The sequence below is a fragment of the Macadamia integrifolia genome, chromosome 6 (assembly GCF_013358625.1).
Source record: "Macadamia integrifolia cultivar HAES 741 chromosome 6, SCU_Mint_v3, whole genome shotgun sequence".
In the NCBI taxonomy this organism is placed as follows: domain Eukaryota; kingdom Viridiplantae; phylum Streptophyta; class Magnoliopsida; order Proteales; family Proteaceae; genus Macadamia; species Macadamia integrifolia.
Window position 1 is genome coordinate 33,559,751 of NC_056562.1, and position 20,977 is coordinate 33,580,727.

The following is a 20,977-nucleotide window of genomic DNA, read 5'->3' on the forward strand; positions in this document are numbered from 1 at the left end:
AAGTTTACTAACATATCTAATACCTAGGTATCCTACTAGCATGCTTGTCCTTTTCCCAAAAAAAAATTAATATGACCACACTATTGGTATCATGCATCATCTCACATTGGCAGCATGGTAGTAGACCAGTAGTGATACCGTGCCTTATTTTTATTTATCTCATATTAAAAGACTTTTTTTTTTCCATACTAAAAGACACTTCGGTAGTCTGGTGCGGTGCTGGCCTCAAATCATGACTACATGGATGACAATATGACTCACTAGGGTTCAAAAATCAAGGAAGTTCGTCCGACGCTGAACCCCCTCCCCTGGGCCCTCTGTTTTTTACTGAGTGGGCATGGGTCAAAGCAGGTTCAGGCATGTTGCTTGATGTTCAAGCCCAACCCAACCGGGCCGGTATTACCTTTAAAGGGTTTGTATTTACAAACCTATCCTTTTGGCTCTCGTTCTTGCTTCTGGCATCGACGGAGAGCTCCCTCACCACCGTATCGCTAATCACAATTCAGAAGCTACAAGGATCAAACAACACACAAGCTTCTCTATCCTTTTCGCCACCACAAAAAGATACAGGAGTAGCTCTGAGCATTTCTGTAAGTCCTTCGAAACTTCTCTTCCGTATGATTCTCTGATGAACTCGAGTCACAGCATCTTTTATTGATTAAAAGTTCTAATTACTTCATTGAGAGATTAAATCGAAACCAGTAAAGAAGTTAGAATGCGCAGTTGTGATTCATGGCTGCAAATCCTCTTCCAATTTGAATCACATTTTGTGCTTATTCAAAGTTCAATAGATCAGTCAAGTAGTTTAGGTGGTGGATAAAGGATCGAATAAATTTGGATGGATAGAGGAAACTGCGAGGATCTTTAAATCATGATACCATCGGATGCAAGCAGATATCATCAATCTTCTTGCGAGATTTGAAAGGTACTAGCTTTTAATCTTAGGCCCTCAAGGAAATGAGTTTGGCCATTTTGACAATTCAAAAGAGATTTTCAAGCTGTCCACTAACGTTGTAGACAGTTACTAGGATGATATTTCAAGATCCAATCCACTAGGAACTAGAGCCTTCACTGTTTGTTAAGAACAGTAGATAACTAGTATTTTTGGAAAACAAGGTTGGGTGACCAAGTGTTTTTCTTGGAAAGAGGAAAGGAGAACTTCTAGGAGGAGGATTAGACTTTCCTATTGTTATCTCACCTACTTAGTCAGTGCTGAAGCCTATTGCTTCATTTCTTTTGCAAGTGGAAATGGTGAAGACACAGTCCTTATGCTAATCTATTCAGAGTGGAGATATGGGGATTTGTTTGCATGGCCGTCCATGACTGTCAATTTAAGTGTCTTTGGATCCGGTGGAGATCTATTGATTAGCACATATGGAGACATTGCATTGGGTTGAATTACTGTAAAATATATTTAGCTAACGTTTCCATCCATTTGGGTTTGAAAAAGGATTGTTTAATATGTATTCATCATGTGTTATGTATTTTTAGTTATGGTTCTCTCCTGGAAACCTTTAGATATCGATCATTATTGTGTTGACTTAGTACAAACTGTAATAGTTATGGGATGATCGATGGCAATAAGCATGTTTTTTAACTTTTACAACGTATGTTGAATAAAGGAGGAAATGAATTTACTGCTTCTCCTCGTAATCTCAATTTTCCTTTGCAATTAGCTTATAAATACTTGACATTGTGAACTTGATATGGCAAAGTAACATTATCTGTCTTCTTGGATTCTTTAACATGTTCTATGTGCTGATTGTGAACCAAATCTTCATGAACTCTTCATTATCTTTGTACATTTTTTTACTGTTCAGAAACTTTTAAAACTGCAGTTTCTCATCTAACTCAACATGAAGTTTGAACTTGTATTTCTGCTTTATAGAGAACCCTTTTTCTAGATTGAAAGTTGCAGAGTGCAGATGGAAGGAAAGGATCGACTACAAAATGAGAACTATGCAGCTGATATTTCATCAATAAAAGAAGCACAAGTACGCATCAACTCATTCATACATAGAACTCCAGTCCTATCATCAGAATCTCTGAATTCTTTAGCTGGAAGGAAGCTATTTTTCAAATGTGAATGTTTGCAGAAGGGGTGAGAATTTAATTAGTGGTTAACGGTAATAATTTTAGGTCTCCTATGTTATATTTAATATCACCATGACTCTTAACTTCAATGCTAACTGTTGGAGCTTTGTTTTTTCCTTTATTTCTTGGCTTTTCTTAGTGGAGCATTTAAATTCAGAGGTGCCTGCAATGCTATCTTTTCACTGGAAGAGCATCAGGCAGCTAAAGGGATTGTAACTCACAGCAGGTTTGGTTTGAACTCCTCAGTATCTCTATAGTTTTTGTGAATTTGATGCCACCATATTTATTTACTTGATCACTTTGTTTGGTTCCACATTTAGCGGTAACCATGCTGCAGCAGTGTCTTTGGCTGCAAAACTACGTGGGATTCCAGCATATATTGTAATACCAAAAAATGCTCCAAATTGTAAGGTTGAGAATGTCAGGCGTTATGGTGGTCAGGTTATCTGGAGTGAGCCCACTATGCAATCAAGGGAGAGTGTGGCTGCCAAGGTGCTAGAAGAAACTGGTGCAGTGCTGATTCACCCATTCAATGATGGGCGCATCATCAGGTATTCTTCCTGACCTGCAATATATGGAATTTGCCAATGAGAAGGCTAGATTTTTTTTTTCCTGATTATAAAATTAAACAGTTTCTATTTAACTGCTGGCCTGCATTTATCCTTCTATCCTGTGGATCTGACACTTGATTCTAAAGTTAGTTCATTTGGAAAAACTATTCTGAACATTAATGTTCTCATACTTTTTGGTCAGAAATGTTCTTTATGTCTTTAAATCATTGTGAGATTCTAAACTCACTTTTGGCTAAATTGGTTAATGGAATGAAAATTGCTCTAACATTATTATATTATTTTTCATTATTGAGATGATCCATCCATTTCCTTGCATGATTTAATAGCTATGTCTCTCTCCTTTATCCAAACCGTTCAACTCCAACATTTAACCTTCCTTAAGTTCCGAAGCATTAAACTAGCACCAACTGTTCTTTCCATTCCCACTTCTTCCTGACAACAAGGGACAAAAATACTACAAAAAACAACACCAGAACCTATATAAAGTTTGGAATGAGGTGTTCTCTCCCTTTCTGAACAACTCAGAAGGTGTGTGGCGTGGAATTGCATGCACATATTTGTGCATTGGGATCACCATATGATTGTATCACATAGGAATAATAATAATCATATTATCTTTGCATACTTTTGTACGGTACAATGAGAAGGAGATACCTCCCAGCCCAATTCTCCCCCACCAGCAGAAAAAAAATTGTAATTGGGTTGTGACCTCCCTACATGTTTAAGTATCCTCTATAGCTTAGCAGTAAAAATGTTTGTCTCAGAAGATCCAGTAATTGTCGATGTAAAGATGAGGATACACTAGGGTTTCATTTCAATGTGAACCAAACAATGCAACACCTGTCCACCAATAATGTTACTCTGGATTACAGTACTACTCATCGCTTACTGAAATACCATTTAGTTCGGTGCTAGATGCTAATGGCAGATGTAGATGCTGTCAATTGATGATGATTTGCATCCTTTAGTGGGCAGGGTACCATAGCACTGGAGCTGCTGGAGCAAGTCCCCCAACTTGACACTGTAATAGTTCCAATAAGCGGTTCGTCCAATGACATCTAATTAGCAAATTTGTTGCTACTTTTCATCTTTTTCCCTTTTTTATTTATTTATTTATTATTTATTTATTTATTTTTATTATAAATCTCCTGATTCAAATGGTTATTAATTTTCTTGTTACTGGAAAAATGTAGGAGGTGGTTTGATCTCAGGGGTGGCATTGGCTGCCAAGGCCATCAACCCTGCCATTCTGGTTTTGGCTGCTGAGCCCAGAGGAGCAAATGATGCTGCTCAGTCCAAGGCAGCTGGGAGAATTATAAAACTTCCTGAGACCAATACTGTTGCGGATGGACTTCGAGCTTTTATGGGAGATCTAACATGGTACAACCTCATGTCTTCTTAGGGATGCTGTTTTGGTAGCACATTCAGTTATCAACAAAATAACTATTGCTGAATGTGATTAGCAGTCTGAATGCTATTAGTTTAGTCTGTCAAAACTGCCAGTGTCTGCAAAGCTGCTTGGGTTCCCAATTGTTTCTTGTTCATGCGTCAGTTTTTGGCCCAGAAAGGATGAACATCCCATCCTCATGCCTGTGGCAGAAGTAATGATATCAAAATCCTAACTACATTGATTTCATTGGTTGATAGAGCTTATAATTCCATGTTTTTCCCAAAAAAAAAAAATCCATGTTGACCTTATTTGCTTAACAAGCTTCACTTATTCTTGATCTTATCATCAACAGGCCTGTAGTGCGAGATCTAGTAGATGACATCATCGTGGTTGAGGATAATGAGATCATAGAAGCTATGAGATTGTGCTATGAGATTCTAAAGGTTGCAGTGGAGCCTAGTGGGGCCATTGGCCTTGCTGCTGTTCTGTCTGAGGGTTTCCGAGACAATCCTGCTTTGAAGGACTCCAAGGACGTCGGAATAATACTTTCGGGAGGTAATGTTGATCTCAGTGTACTGTGGGAATCATTCAGAAAATAAGAGTTAACAATGTCCTCCTTTCTATGTGGAAGTCATTCAGAAAAATGAAAGTTAACAAAGTCCTTGTTTCTACGTGAGAGTCATTCAGAAAATGAAGGTTAACAAAGTTCTTATTCTAATGTAGAGGCAGTAGAGCAGTGTTCTCTCTCTCTCTCTCTCTCTCTCTCTCTCTTCCTCTCTGCTTGTTATTTTGATGATAAATCCCAATTTATTTACAGAATATTGAAAAGTCTCCAAATGTTTGCTCTTTCAATGACGACAGTAATGCTCTCTTATTGAAAATTTTAAAACCTTCCAAGACCTTACTCTATTGCGACTCCGTAGACTTTGGAATCTGTTCTGCACGTCAAGGGTTATGTTCTGCGCTCCAAATGTACCTCAAATTTGTAGGTATTAAAATTAGAGAAGGTTTTCTCACTTATTCACCAAAACAGACTTGTCTCACCCAACTCTCTCTCTTCACTCTGTTGCAAAGCACCCCGTACTCTGTTTTTCCTCGAATGGCTGACCAAAAAACATTTGTTGTCTTCACAGAATAAGTTCGATCTTGGAACATACACTGGGAACTAGGGGAGCTTGCATGATATTGCCAATCTTTTCAAAAGAAATTGATATCACCCAATGCACACAACCAGAGCAGCATTTAAATTTTTAATGTTTTCTATTCTAAATCACGGTTCAACTTGATAACTAAAATTTTGAAAGCACAGAGAAAGCAACACAGTAAGAAGAATACAACCCTATTATAGTAGGCAACAGGATATTGCAAGCAAACCAACCAATCCCCACATCACAGAAATTCAAAGAACAAAAACTAAATCCCACCACATGAGCTTAGCAGAGTGAGCTTCACATATATCCCCATAACACCAAATCAAACGTTTTCCCCTTTCTGTTAGGCTTCCTGAAGTTCTTCTTCTTCTTCATACTCATCCAACTCTTCATCTGCTGTAGCATCCTGGTATTGCTGATACTCGGAAACCAAATCGTTCATGTTACTCTCTGCTTCTGTGAACTCCATCTCGTCCATTCCCTCACCTGTATACCAATGCAAGAAGGCCTTCCTACGGAACATAGCAGTGAACTGCTCACTGACCCTCCGGAACATCTCCTGGATTGAAGTAGAGTTCCCAATGAAGGTCGAGGCCATCTTCAGACCCGTGGGGGGAATGTCACAAACAGTGGACTTCACATTGTTGGGGATCCACTCAACGAAGTAGGATGAGTTCTTGTTCTGGACATTGATCATCTGTTCGTCTACTTCCTTGGTGCTCATCTTCCCACGGAACATGGCAGAAGCAGTTAGATATCGCCCATGGCGAGGATCAGCAGCGCACATCATATTCTTGGCATCCCACATTTGTTGGGTGAGCTCAGGGACGGTGAGTGCCCGATACTGCTGGGATCCACGAGATGTGAGTGGAGCAAAACCAACCATGAAGAAATGCAGCCTTGGGAATGGAATGAGGTTGACCGCGAGCTTGCGAAGATCCGAGTTCAATTGTCCAGGGAAGCGTAGGCAGCAAGTGACCCCACTCATGGTTGCAGAAATAAGGTGGTTCAAATCTCCAACTGATCAATGACATGGACACCATAAGATCAATCTGAATACTTTGAAAGAGAAATATAAATATGAACCCATCAACAGCCATGCATGAGAACTTTCTACCAAAGAAAAAATGCTATGGACAAGAACTAATTAAAAACTTTTGCCAATAAAGAATTGGGCACAACTGTAAATCTGTAATAGTGCCCACAAATTCAAAGTACACCTAAGGTTCACGTGACTACCCAGAGTCTGAGAGAGACGCTACTCTCCCCAGACTGACCCAATCCATCCAAAAGAAAAGGTGGAAGGGATAACAGAGAGGCACCGAAGGTCACAGGTTTCCCCTCGAGATGCCCCCCCCCGACTCTCGACCTCATCCAAAGCCGATTGTGAAATACCCAAAGAATAAGATACTTCCACAATGGTGTCAGCATTTTCGACTTTTCCTTTTCCGGTGGAGCAATACAGGCGACGAGGGAAATATTTTATTTCCAGCAACAGGGAATATTGCTTCTCACAAAATGTCAGAGCCAGGTGACGAATAACCGGACAAGAAGCACCACCGCTCTGTCAAAGTTAGCAAATATACTATTCTCTATATCGAGCCTATGATGTGTGTGGCAATTTACAAATGGAACAATTACCCTGAAACTGCGCCCACATACACGCACTAGAGGACAAAGACCACCGAGGCAAACTTGGAAAACCTAAATGTGAAATATGTGTACACCAAACGTTGACGGAAGAAGAGACTCTTACAGCTTGGAGTGGTCAGCTTCAATGTTCGGAAGCATATATCATAGAGAGCTTCGTTGTCCAGAACCATACACTCATCGGCGTTCTCAACGAGCTGATGCACAGACAAAGTCGCGTTGTAGGGTTCTACAACCGTATCAGATACCTTGGGAGATGGGAAGACTGAGAATGTAAGCATCATTCTATCAGGATATTCCTCCCTGATCTTCGAAATAAGAAGCGTTCCCATGCCTGAGCCCGTACCACCTCCCAACGAGTGGCAAACCTGAAACCCTGAATAAAGCAGAGAAACAATTATTTTGAATTCGAAGTCAATGTAAGAACAATTTCAAGTAATTCATTATTAGTGGGGAAAATAAATGCTATAAAGAAAAGATCTCAATATCATCAGAACGCACAAAAACGGCGATAGTGGTGGAAATTTGGATAGAAATGGAACGTAAATGTTCAACTAGACAATATTAACAAGTAAACCAAGAAATAAATTAATGAATTCACCATTCACAGTTCAGAGCATCATGTCCATATAATTTATCATTAGTAGGAAAAAGAGTGCACAACAACTATCAAAAACCAGATTAAACGACACAATCGGAAAATCACTAGAGAGATTAATTTCCACTTGAGGAGAGAACAGATGAAGAAGTAAGCGCCGAAGACTGGCAACATTAAATAAATAACGAAGAAGTACAGCAAAATCAACACCAGATTCCAGAGAAAACCGAATAAAAACACAAGATAAAGCGAAAACACGGAAAACTAAACTTAACTTGTAGCGATATTTAGATAGAATTATGAAAACGATAGATCACTTAAAAGAAAGTATAGATGTTGAGAAGATATAGTAAGAAAATAACCTTGCAAGCAGTCACAGTTCTCGGCTTCTTTTCTTACAACGTCGAGAACAGAATCGATGAGCTCTGCACCCTCCGTGTAGTGTCCCTTCGCCCAATTATTTCCGGCACCGGATTGTCCAAAGACGAAGTTATCAGGCCTGAAGATCTGACCGTAAGGTCCTGATCTGACGCTGTCCATCGTCCCTGGCTCCAAGTCCATCAGAACCGCGCGAGGAACAAAACGCCCGCAGCTCGCCTCATTGTAGTACACATTAACTCTCTCGAGCTGCAGATCAGAGTCTCCCTGGTATCTCCCTGTGGTGTCGATCCCATGCTCTGCACACACAACTTCCCAAAACTTGGCACCGATCTGGTTGCCGCACTGCCCTCCCTGAATGTGCAGAATCTCACGCATCTTCACGATCTGACAGTGGAAGACCAAGAGAAGCAGACGAATAAGAAGAAGGAAGAGGTCGGCTAATGGCGAGGTAAAGAGGGAAGAGGGAAGAGGGAAGAGGGAAGAGGGAAGAGGGAACAGGGAACCAAGGGAGGGAAAGGTGTAAAATGGGAGACGGAAAAGGTTGAATGAACATTTTATAGGTCGAACTTAACGGCTTCTGTTTGCAGTTTGTAAGACGTTAGATTTGACGGTGATATAGTAACGGGCGTTTAGTTTTAGTGGGACTGATAGAAGAAATTCGAATTTTGAAAGTTTGAATTTTGAAATGGGAAGGAATATTTGCCGTTGGCGACTTCAGATGAGGATATGGGATAGGGTCATCCAGAAGTGAGTCACTGGGTTGAAATGGAGGACATAAAATATTCAAAAAAATAATAAAAAAATATTTTACTGGTCACGACCGTTCATCTTGTAGCGGTTGGCGGCGGTGGTTGAGGATAGTATGGCCCACATTGATTGGGCAAAATAGTCAGCCATCCGATCTCCGCAGACGGAAGAGTTTGGAAATGTTATTGTTGGTGGGCCATCTTAAAAATTAGCTAAAGCCCATTTTTAGGAGATACAATGTCGCCGTCGTGCAAGTCTGTCAGGCTCATGGTGGTTTAAAAGAGAAGCAAGACAGCAAGCTATGGGCCAGTGGAGGACATCATGGGCCATAATGGCCCATGAGGTGGTGGCCATGCTATATGCGAGTTTTGATGTTGTGTATATGATACACAACTTCCAGTGTCCCTTCGCTGAGTGAGTGAGTGTAACGTGCCTTCTAAGTTCTAGTGTGAGAAATTTGTGTTTGACAGATAGATGGAATGGCTTCATCGAGTGAGGGGTGATGTTGTGTTCATGACACCCTTGGTAACAAAGAAAAGAACCCATCACAGACTTCATCACTTTATTGATTCATTTGATGGTAACACACCCCCCTCCACCCTTTCGTAAAAAATTCCTCTGCCTTCCTACGTCGGAGCAGTGAGGTTCTGCACGGCTGAGAACACCTTGGGGTGTGTGCTTGGATGTTCTTAATTGTTCAAATCCTCATCGCACCAGTGCATGAAGGTAGAGAATGATTATTCCTCCCTTTCACCTCTTCATCATTGTTCTAAGTATTGACATTATATCGATCGATAAATATTGATATCATATTCCTGTCCACTCTGTCAGTATGGTATTGTTACAATAGTCTGAGACTATTACAGCCACCGATATCAGTACATCTTACCAAGAAAAACAAAAAAAAACTGATATCAGTACATGACCATTTTCTTTAATTAAATGATCATCATATCCATTTGATCACATTAGCTAATTTAGGTCTTGCCATGTTGGCCCTCTTAAATCGTTCTTAGGTTTAAGTAAGTGGAATCAACAACAATGGAAATGGTGAAGTTTAGAGCCAAGTACATTGAGGATTTAATATTTGTCTTATTTTTTACTATTACTTACTATTACAAGGGTGATGAGGAGTATATATATGAAAACAAAAAGAACAAGTATTGAATCTTGACACGTAAAATGTATAAAAAATTCAAATTGTAAAACATATAGCGAATACAAATTCAAATTGACAACCAAAGATTCTGATTCTATTTCCAATTCCAATACAGCGGGAATGGGTGACCTAAATCCTAAAAAATTGGTCATTTAAAAAAAAATCATCAATAATAATAAAATAATGCTAGCCTAGTAGCCTAGTATGTTTTTCAAATAAAAATGCTGCTTAATCCATTGAACCCCAGCCACTAATATAGTGGGCTCCACATTCATATATCAGTGGGTCCCATTATTTCAGCTATGGAGTGGAGATCCCATGCGTGAAGATGAACTCCCTTCACAGATGCATCAAGGCTTTTTGATGTACTTTCAAGAAGAAAATTTTCCACCACTCTAGGCCTAGGGTCAAATTATCCCCACCCCTTATCATACCAAGTCAGTCGTTCATGCCTTAAGATTCATGGTCGGTGGGGTGGGGTGGGGTGGTGGGGTGGGGGGGGTGGAGGGGGGGGGGTGGGTGGGGGGAGGGAAACTGTCGCTACTTGCGAAGCAATATTTCAAACTTTTGCCACTTTTTATTTTTATTTTTATTTTTCTAAGGGAATTGTTTTTTAAGTTTTATCTAGTACATAACAATAAATATTTTGGCTAATTTTGTAAGAGAAAATGGTTTCTGTCCGACCATACATCCCTACCTAGTCATTGAGAACGCACATGTGAAGTACTAACCTAGAGAAATGCAACGGCCATTTCACACTCCATGTGTATAGGTGCAAAGACGTGTTGCTGAACAAATAATGGGTTCTCAAATCTGAAAATAAGTAAAGTTTGGATGATGCCAGTTGAGCTACTATATTGTATGCAGCTTCAGACAATTGATCATGCCTATAAACATGGCCTATATATCCTCATAGTTATTATCTTATGTGTTCTTTACATTTATAATTTGAGAAAAAGAAACTCTCTTGGTGTAGCATAGGAAATATCTAGATTAAGGGTGTCAATTGGTAAGATTTTGGTTATTCGGTTTGATTTCGGTTCAGTTTTAGATACTCAAATCGATTCAATTCGGTTCGATTCAATTTTCATTCCAACTCAGTTCTGTATGCAGTTTTAATTCGATTTTATTCTTCGGTTTTAATTCGGTTATGAAAATGGTTCCACTTTTGAGCCATGACTGTGATGGACCAAAGCCCATAATGGGCTCAAGTTATGGGCCTTATGGCCATTGCTAACTCCAAAATTATCTTAGCTTGTAAATATGTGATGATAAATTGCAAAAAACACTTATTACATTAAAAAAAAAAAAAAAGAGCTTGCAAAAAACACTCTTGAATGATAAGAGCAATTCGGTTCGGTTTCGATTCGAACCGATGGTTCTGACACCCTAAACCAAAATCAATCCGAACCGAATAGCATACTCACATATTCAAACCGAATTTGAACATAATAAATTTGGTTCGGTTTCAGTCCGATTAATTCAATTCGGTTTTGGTTTGAAATTGACACCCTTAGTCCAAACACAATGGGTACAAAATGACCATGCTACACCTTCCCCGCCGTGCGTTGAAGATTCACATGTGCACCCTCCCATTGACCTACGTGTCTGGTGCTTTCTATGCCAAACTGGTGGGGTTCTTTGGCCCTTTTTATTATTCTTCTCTCAATTTTTTCTTTAAAAATTGGAGAAAAAGCTGCCAGACTACATAAAGTATACTAGCACCTCCCTTTTGTCTATCTCTCTCCTCCCTCGTACAAAATAACATATTTATCCCTTGGCACAAGAGATTAATTTGGGTACCATTTAGGACACATGGAAAGTATTTTTCACATGTAAAAGATAGGGCACATCGTAAGGATAGACTTTTCCTTCATTCCATGGTCACCCACAACTTCTTATTATTGTTGGATGAGACTCTTCAGGACTTTGTGGGTAGTCTCGAACTTCGTATAATGTGGGAGTAGTTATGATCGGGCCTGTCTAATTTTGTTTCTGCTTTTTCTGTGTCTAGAAACAATTGAAATTTTTTTTTTTTTTTTTTGCTAAGAAACGATTTTTGAAATTGCATTAAAGTGTTTGATTTTTCTGTTTCCTGAAATGTATTCAATGGTGTAGTCAGGTTCAAGACACTAGTGAAGGCACGATGTTGTATGTATGCAGCTCATGAGTGAAGGCACGACATTGGAGTTGCAGGTATGTTTCGTGGAGTTGAGCTTCAAAAGGATGAAGGCAATCGAGACTGTGAGCTTTGCACAACCATGTTGGAGTCGCTGTTTCAGCATAGCGAGTAATTTCAACAATGGGTTGAAATTGAGGTAGGTCAGGTGAATCGAGGTTTTCATAATTTTTGTCCCTCCAACTGTTTCTAAAAACAAAAAAAATAAGTCTAACTTGTGTATAGACATAGAAATAAGCATAAATTTCTATTTCTATTTTAAAAAACAAGTGAAACGAAACAAAAAAAAATCAAATAGTCTTGAGATGTTTATCTGTTTATGAGTATAGAAAAATGAAAAAAACACGTTTCTATGAACAAAATCACACGACCCTAAATTACATTTTAGTGTGGGTGAAGAAAAACTGTTTCATTCCTATAGCAATCAAATTTTGTCCCCTAGAAATTAGCTTTTTAACCACCTATCAAGGGTTTGGTTCTTTCTACCAAAAAAATAAGAAATTCTAAACACATGGATAAATCTAATAAATATCCAATTTCATATACTAGCTAGTATCTCTTGGATATATACTAATAAAGTCTGAGGCTTGTCTTCGGGGTTAGCATTGTTCCCTTGAAAATTGTTCGACCAAGTCCTTTTGTAGCATCTAAAAAAGGCACATCTTCTATTAACTCATTATGTATTTTTTCTAGCTTTCTAAGAAGAATGTGACCCATGTGGGGTTCTCCATAAGTCCCTCATATGAACCAGGAAGAAAAGATGAAATTCAAAAACAATTGAACTACGGCTGCACATGGTAGATATAACCATCACAACATAGGAAATTTTTTGCTTCATATTTCACAATGGGAGTAGGTTTAACAGTATTATAACTTTTTTTTCTGGTAGAAGATCTAATAGTATTATTAGTGATGGCCACTTCTTTATCTCCTTTTTGCCACATTGTACACCAAAATGGTATTATACTCCATTTGGCATGCCATCAAGAATCAGCCCGGGTATATTAATATAATTGAAAAAAAGGGAAGATGTATAGGAGGAAAATGTTTATCCATCCAAGGTTGAATAAATGGTCCCTTGATCCTCCACCTTCGGTATTGCTATCAGCAAAGAAACAAGGAGACTCCAAATGACTTACAGAAAATCACCTTCGGCATTACCATCAGAAAAACTATAAACCATTACAAAAGATAAATCAGTATAATAATCGATATCTTAGTTTTTCCTGTGCATCACAGGTGATATTTGAAACCATATAGTCTATGGATGATTTACCTAATTATTTGACACTTTAATTGCTGCCCTTTTCTTTAACAAAATATCAGTCATCAAGTTGACTTTTCTATAGCAATGGATTATCTTCCAAAACAATAGAAGAAAGATAGCATTGAAGACAGAGCCATTACTTCAAGAAATTCTAAGGAATGGACTGATGTAAAATAGAAGTTACCACAATCATTGAGTCACACTCAAACCATAGATGTCGCTCCCCATCTCCTTAACCTTTCACAGCTTGAGATGATCTTATTTGGTATTAAGTTTATCAAGTAGTGCACTTCTCTTTTTTACTTTGGACATTATTCATCTCTCTCTCCCATTATAAGTCCAATCATTCAACCTCAGTATGATCATGTCCATGTGGTTGTGGGGTAAGTATGGACCAGTGGGATTAGTCAAGTCAAAGGCCTGGATACCCGTTGTTAGCCAGAAAAAAATATCCAATTATGTCCTTACAGTACTTTTCATCAGACATATTTAAAGAACATGGACTTCCAACATGATTTTTGTTGATGGGCCTCTAAACATAATCTAACTTCTTGAGCCATTGGGGCGTCATATTTCGTCAAACTAATTGTTGGACACCATTACTCAAAGTTGAGCTCTAAAACTGAAGTAAAAATTGATTGTAAAGCTCAACCGGCTTTTCTAATAACTCTAGGACTTGACTCTGCCAACTTTCTAAAACTAAAAAGGATAATAAATGCTGACTCAAGTAACCCAATTCATTCTACTTCACTAAGCACCTAGAGTGACTAATTTTTTTTTTTTTACAACGTGAAAAATCTCTCTTGATCGATGCCTTTGTATTTTTCTTCATTGGCCCTGCACTGGTGTAAGAGTCACACGACTTAAAAATGTTTTTCTTCTCTATTATTATAAATGAATGGAAGATAGAACCTCAACTTGTGTCCTTACGATACTCAACTACGTTCAATCTTATCTCTCATTCCTTGATAAATCTTGTCTGAATTTTGACATTTTGACGAGGAAAAATTGGGACCAAGTTTTCCTTCACCAATGATCACCATTACTCTTGAATGGGAGTCACGAAATAATGAAAAACATTTCAGACCTCTTAACACATATTGACAAATAATGATGGTGGTAGATTCTTAGGGTCTGTTTGATAATGTTTCAAGAAATGCGTTTCTGCCGTTTATGTGTCAAGAAACGAAAGAAATGGAACAAAAAACGTTTGATAAACTTGTTATGTTTCTCATATTTTCATAAATAAAAATCAAAATTTATGGTGATTTCTATTCCTAGAAACGGACATGACGAAACAAGTATGACTTGTTTCGCCGTTTCTGGGAACAACTTTGGTGTTCAAAAATCGTGAAATCTTGCAAACTCTTCGTTGTATGAGAGTGATGTCCCACAAAACCTTCATCGTCAATGGATTGAGGCAAGAAACCAACGACCCCTTCTTCTCAGCTGGGTTTTGGAGGCGGATGGTCAGACAGAGCCTAGCCGTTGCACTGGGTGCTACAACATTTTCTCACTCTCATGCTCACCATTCGCAGCTAGAGGCGCCCGAGCTCGACCGGATTCATCTCACTAGAGAACCTCGTTCTGAATCCAATCCTCTTGGCCCACGATGATGGCATTGCTCGGGTGCCAGCAGCCATGGTCCCGGCCTCGATTGTCTTGTTGGGTCGGAGCTCACCATTTAAACCCCCACTAGCTAAAGCTGCTTCACTGGATAACAAATGCATAAAATGCCTGTAGATCTGATCTCTATCAACTAGTATTTAGGGTTCTCGAGAGATGTTTTCAAACTAGTAGACTGAGCTTGTTAGCTTAGTTGTTTAGGGTTTCGAGAAAGGAAGGGAGGTGAATTTCTGAGCAAGCTGCAACTTTCAATGCCCAGAGAGAGAGAGAGAGAGAGAGAGAGAGAGAGAATGGTGTGTACGTTGGAATGGAGAAACGCCAAATCAATTATCAAATACCTTTTCCGTTTCTGTTTCTAAAAATGGCAATTTCCGTTTCTACTATTTATTGAAACAGAAACAACAAAAACTTTATCAAACAGACCCGTAATGTACCCTTTCAACGTGAATCAAGAAAAACTTTCCCAAGAAATTTCAAAAGATCTTCCATGACATATTAAAAAGTGTAGCGTTAGCTTTAGGTAACCCAATGTATGAACCTTGCCGTCTTGCCAGCTGATCAATCACTGTACATACACTTTGTGGGCTTACCTTTTAGATGCCCCAAGGTCCACATTCCATACCCATTATGCTAAGCTGCTAACCTAAGCGGTCAAGCAGCCGCTAGCTGTCCTCTTTTATGGGTCTTGATTTTTAATTATTTGTTAAATCTATGTTACAGCCTGCAGGGTTCATTGATCGTGTTGCCAATTGGCCAACTTTAGAAATGGAAAAAATAAAAACTTCTTAAAATATACTTGGAATATGCAAGTAGTTTTGGTTTTTTAATCCTAGAAAGACATTTTATAACCAAACCCATATTTAAGGGTTTTGGGCACCAAGTAGAGGACTACAACCAATCCAAACCTTCTAGCTGATAGGGGGACCTTCTCTTGGATTGGCCATGTATATTGACTGATCTCTAGACCTTCTCCTTTCCATGTCTGCATATGTGATTGAGTAAGTAACCGATCATAGTTTCATTAAAAAAAAGAAAAAAAAAAAAAAGAAAAAAAAAATAGTTATCTCCTCACAGTTGAGAAAAAATCGGATAAAGTTTTCATTCACTCATTGGTGAAGAGAAAATCTCTCTAGTTATTACTTATGACACTATAATATCTCTATTCATATGAAGTTTACGTCACTATGTGATTTGTGGAGGGTCATAGTGTATACAATATTCCTTTATTTCGTGGAAAGGTTTTTTTCTAATTTGAACCCATGATCACTAAGATATGATAGAACAATTTTACCATTGAGCCGAGGTTTACCTTCTTGATGCCTCCATTTTTTTTTTATTTTTTTATTTTATACAAATCATTCATTCTCATGAATTTATTACTTTTGCTCAAGGTTTTTAAAGAGTGGAATCGGGCCAGATTGGGTCCATCTGATTTTAATTTGGATGGATCGTTTGAAACCTCAGTCAGGAATTGACTGAAATCTGCCCTAACTCTAGTAGTTGAGAGGTATTGATGGAATCAAAATTGGGATCGAAATCGGCCGATTCAGTTCCGATTCTTGAAACCATGCTTTCACTAAAACTTGGGGAATGCATATTTGGAGATAATAACTGATGTCACACTGGCTAAACCATTCTTCTTCTCAAGATCCTCAGTAACAAACTCACGAAATAAAGGGCTAAAGAGGTTTCATAAAGCCTACAATTAGAAAAATAAAATAATAATAAATAAAAAATAAAATAAAAAATTGAAATAAAATAACTCAAAACTACCAAACGACATTTGCGACCAAAAAAAGAGAAAACAGAGGTTTTCCATTCTATTCACAACGTGTCTAAACGTGGCAACCAGAAAGTTTAAGCGGACGTGATCAGCCCAGCGACTAATAGAGAGAGAGAGATTCTCTTTTTCTCAATTTCTCTCTCATCAGTGATCAACCTTGTTTTCTCCCTCAAAAATCTCTCCATACCACCTTTTTTTTCTCACCTCAAAAACCCACTACCTCTCATTCACGCCCAAATTCAAGGATCTCTCTGATCTTCTCCCTAGTCCCATTTCTTCCTCTCTTTCCATTCTTCCTCCTCTCTCTTCTCATTTCATCCAGGCGGGGCCTTCTCTCATTGGAGGACAGCATGGTTCGTTTTCCCCATCTCCCCCTTTCCCTTTCTGTCTTGCTACTACTCTATGATCTCTGCATCCTCTTTCAATGTTATGGTGTCAAGTGTTTCTCTCATTACAAATGTGATGGTGTTGGTGTTGTTGTTCATTAATTAGAAAAATGGTTTTCAGATTTTTATCTTTCAATTCTATGGTGTTTGTAGAAAGTCTTGAATGAGAATTAAGTACAAAGGATGAATTTGGTTTTCAATGACCCTTTTCAGAAATTTGATGTTATCTTTAAAATTGGTTTCTCATCGCAGAACTAGGAAAAAAAAAATTATGAAGGTCGTTTTGGAATTGGTTTTCCAATGATCCTTGTTTCAGTTTTCAATTCTTAATTGTTACATTATATAGTTTCTTTAAGGATCCTTGATTGATAGATCTGTTGGGCTCACCACAAAACTAGGAGAAGAGAAATTTATAAGGGTCCTTTAGGAATTGGGTTTTCCAATATTAGATTGTACTTTCTTGAATGGATCACCAGAGACTAAACCCATGAACTGGAAAGGATTCCTCAATGGATGGGCTAGCCATCCATCCATTGCTTTCTTTCTTTATTTATTTATATTAATTTGTTTATGTTCTTCATTGTTTCTGTAAGTGTAGGCGAATTCAGCATCTGGAATGGCTGTGAATGATGAGTGTAAGCTGAAATTCTTGGAACTAAAAGCGAAGAGGAACTATCGTTTTATTGTGTTTAAGATTGAGGAGAAAATCCAACAGGTGATGGTCGAGAAGCTTGGCGAACCAGACGAGAGCTATGACGATTTCACCGCCAGCTTGCCTGCCGATGAGTGCCGCTACGCCGTCTTTGATTATAATTTCATTACCGATGAGAACTGCCAGAAAAGCAAGATTTTCTTCATTGCATGGTAAAGTACTAATAACCCTAAATTTAATTTCATGCAACTTTTTATCTCTTGGAGATTGTTTTTGGAAACTGCATGAGATATCATTTTATTTTATTATTATTATTATTATTATTTTTTTTGTGAAAAAATATCATTTTATGTGGAGACAAACTTATTTGAAGTTTGTTTTTGGATTTCATGGAAAGAACTTCATTTTATATATCATCAACTTATGATATAATTTGTTGGAGGGTCCAATCCAAAACCTCATGGTATAGGTGGAGAAAAATCCTTTAAGCATGAACAATAGCTTAGCCTGGTGGTGGTTGTTTTGGCTTGAAGAGTTATTACTCAGGGGAGGAGGTAGTGGGATCGACCCTGTCATATTCAGGTGTGTGTAGGAGTAGGTGGCTCTTGGCCCTATTAGCTCCAATTAGGAAAAAAAAACAAAGGAGAGTTTAAGGCATCTGAAGGCATCAAGAATCAAAACAAACCGATGTGGGACTATATAACTCTTAGCCAACAATCCCTCTCACATGTAGTTTAGCTGATATTTGGCTCTACATGTGGACACTCAAATCTATTCACAGACTTAGAAAAAAATAGAACAATCAAACAACCACAACACAAGGATATACGTGGTTTCACAAGGTACCTACGTCCATAGTGAGATGATAGCGTCTTCACTAGCAATGGAGTAATGGTTATAAACTTTATTCCTCACGCCTCCCTGTGTTTACAAAGAATTTTCTGCAACCATAACAACCCATCACTACCAATTAACTATCTTTCGAAGGTAGCCCACAACCCAATCCACAAAATAAAAGACATCAACCCTCAAGGGCCTCAACATGAAGGATAACAAATGGACTTGGGCTTTGATACCATGTTGGAGGGTCCAACACAAAACCTTAGTCATTAGGTTGAGAGAGCTCTTAGGAGTAGAACAAACGATATGAGACCATATATAACCATATATCTTCCTCAACATCTCGAGTAGTAGTTCCATGTTGTATCTATAGTTCCAAATGAATATAGGTTTTGATACTAATGTTCATAGTTTCTTGTTGCGTAGGTCTCCTGATACATCGAGGGTGAGGAGTAAAATGCTCTATGCAAGCTCCAAGGATAGATTCAAGAGAGAATTGGATGGCATTCAAGTGGAGTTGCAGGCTACAGATCCCAGTGAGATGAGCATGGACATCATAAAAGGGCGAGCCCTCTAAATATACCATCTTTGATCTGTCTCCTTCAACAAACCTCATCTCTTTGCTATTGTTTCATTTTGTGGGCATCTCTTTTTATTTCTTTTGCCTTGTTTTTCTAAATGAATTTTGTGTGGGTTTAGAGTTTATAGCCATTGATGGGACTATGCATTTCTTCTTTTTGTTTTTTTCTTTTGTTTTCTGGAAGATAACATGTATATCTTCTTATATCAACGAGACAAGATGGTGGTTTTTGTATCTAAGTATATTAATTAACATCTGTAGTTTATTTCTATCACACCTAACCTTATGATCTATGTGGAAGGGGGGAATTAGCTATGTTCCAAAGTCTCAATTTAGTATCACCAGTTTCAAATAAAAACTTAATTTGTTTGAGATGGAATTAAGAAATTATTTCTTGACTAACTATTTCAATTGTAATTCAGCAAAAAATAAGAAAATTGTGGAAAGAGCTTAACCATTTTTAAATCCAATAGTTTAAATTCTTATCATCATGTACCCTAAAGTATATATTAATCATGGCCATAGCACTAATGAGAAAGAGTAGGACCCACATTTTGTGAAGGAAAGGGAGTGTCAATATGGGACCCACGGCTCATTATATGGATAATGAAGATGAAACAAGTGGCATCCTTGAATTTATAGTCTTGGTGAGATTAATTCATAGGAGTGATATATTCAAATCACTCTAATTTGCTGATCTATGATCATGACATTCTCTATATGGACCATAGAAATTGCATAGCTTGAACTAAAGTGAGTGGCAATTTGAGATTCCAATTGTTTCTTATACACCCATGAAGGGAAAACACTCCCCTCGGATTAGAACATGTAGGCTCCATTTGGTTGGAAGAGAAATTAAAATGGAGTAAAAGTATGTGAAAATTTCAAACCTAAAAAATGAATTTTTTTAATCATTACCTAACATGATGGTAGAAATTACTTAAATTTCTTACTATATTTAGAATTGATACTTTTTTCAAATCTAAGGGATTTGGTTGCAATGTAAAGTTTAAAGATATAATCATGTGGGTAATACAAATTAAATTTTTTTCTTTTTTATGTTTGAATATTTCACTTCATTTCCTTTTAATTTCTCTTGCAACCAAATGGAAGCCCAAGTTTCATCCAAAATGAACTATACATGTTATAGAATTATGGTAGATTGTTTGAAATTATGTGAACAATTACAATAGGTAATGAGAGTGATTCAATTACCACCTATTACTTGCAAGGCTAATAAAGCTAATAGACTATTAATTTTTTTTTCCAATTTTTATAACAGTATTTTTAGAATTTAATGTTTTTTTAAATAAAATGTAAGTAAATTTGTATTCCAAATGATGATATCTACTCTTGAACCACTATGTACTAGGCAAAACCACCTCTTTAAGGCAAAATAAAATTGAAGCAAAAAGACCACCTCAATAGGAACTAGATTCTCTAAAGTTGATAATTAAGTTAGTATGATATTCCACATTTTATAATTTATTTGCTAGTAAAATTGATATTCCAATTTCTTAACTTATTACTTGTTTATTTAAATTTTAATTGTTTACTATTGTGTGACACTTTTTTCTCATTTTTATTTTAGATAAAATACTATTATTTCCGTAGATAGTCTAACATTTGGTATTTTATTTATTTTTAAATATCTCTTAGTTTCTAAAAGTATTATTTATAGGGAGAGAGTTTTCTGAGCAAGAAGTACACGAATGATGTGTGACAGAACTGCTTCATACGTAGGTTATGTGAGAAGGAGAGAGAGAGAGAAGAGGGTGCTAACATAACCTTCCCTGACAGCTCAAAGAACATTTTTCCTTACTATTTGTAACAGATTATTATTATGGTGTACAAAAAGCATTCTATTTCTCTGACTACTGGCCACATGGGCCAAGCCCATATGTGACAATTATTGGGTTCTT

General features: G+C 37.6%; 3 protein-coding genes across 6 annotated transcripts; 2 read left to right on the forward strand and 1 right to left on the reverse strand.

Annotated features, from left to right (window-relative positions):
• Positions 1-344: 344 nt before the first annotated feature.
• On the forward strand, positions 345-4,804 carry LOC122081224 (serine racemase). 4 transcript variants are annotated; one of them, XM_042648246.1, is made up of 7 exons: positions 345-590; positions 1,905-2,101; positions 2,234-2,320; positions 2,415-2,645; positions 3,635-3,708; positions 3,860-4,046; positions 4,409-4,804. In XM_042648246.1, exons 1-7 carry the CDS (start codon positions 360-362, stop codon positions 4,653-4,655), a joined length of 1,254 nt encoding a protein of 417 aa, XP_042504180.1. In that variant the 5' UTR covers positions 345-359; the 3' UTR covers positions 4,656-4,804. The 4 variants fall into 4 exon arrangements, with proteins under 4 accessions (XP_042504180.1, XP_042504182.1, XP_042504183.1 ...); XM_042648248.1 differs by having other exon boundaries at positions 1,926-2,101; XM_042648249.1 differs by having other exon boundaries at positions 452-590; positions 1,889-2,101.
• A 493-nt stretch (positions 4,805-5,297) lies between these two features.
• LOC122081223 (tubulin beta-1 chain) lies at positions 5,298-8,345 on the reverse strand. Its single transcript, XM_042648245.1, has 3 exons — positions 7,818-8,345; positions 6,964-7,233; positions 5,298-6,227 (listed from the first exon to the last, which is right to left on the reverse strand). Exons 1-3 carry the CDS (start codon positions 8,209-8,211, stop codon positions 5,551-5,553), a joined length of 1,341 nt encoding a protein of 446 aa, XP_042504179.1. The 5' UTR covers positions 8,212-8,345; the 3' UTR covers positions 5,298-5,550.
• Positions 8,346-16,667: 8,322 nt separating this feature from the next.
• LOC122081430 (actin-depolymerizing factor 1) lies at positions 16,668-19,329 on the forward strand. Its single transcript, XM_042648570.1, has 3 exons — positions 16,668-16,950; positions 17,582-17,847; positions 18,902-19,329. Exons 1-3 carry the CDS (start codon positions 16,948-16,950, stop codon positions 19,050-19,052), a joined length of 420 nt encoding a protein of 139 aa, XP_042504504.1. The 5' UTR covers positions 16,668-16,947; the 3' UTR covers positions 19,053-19,329.
• The last annotated feature ends 1,648 nt before the right edge of the window (positions 19,330-20,977 follow it).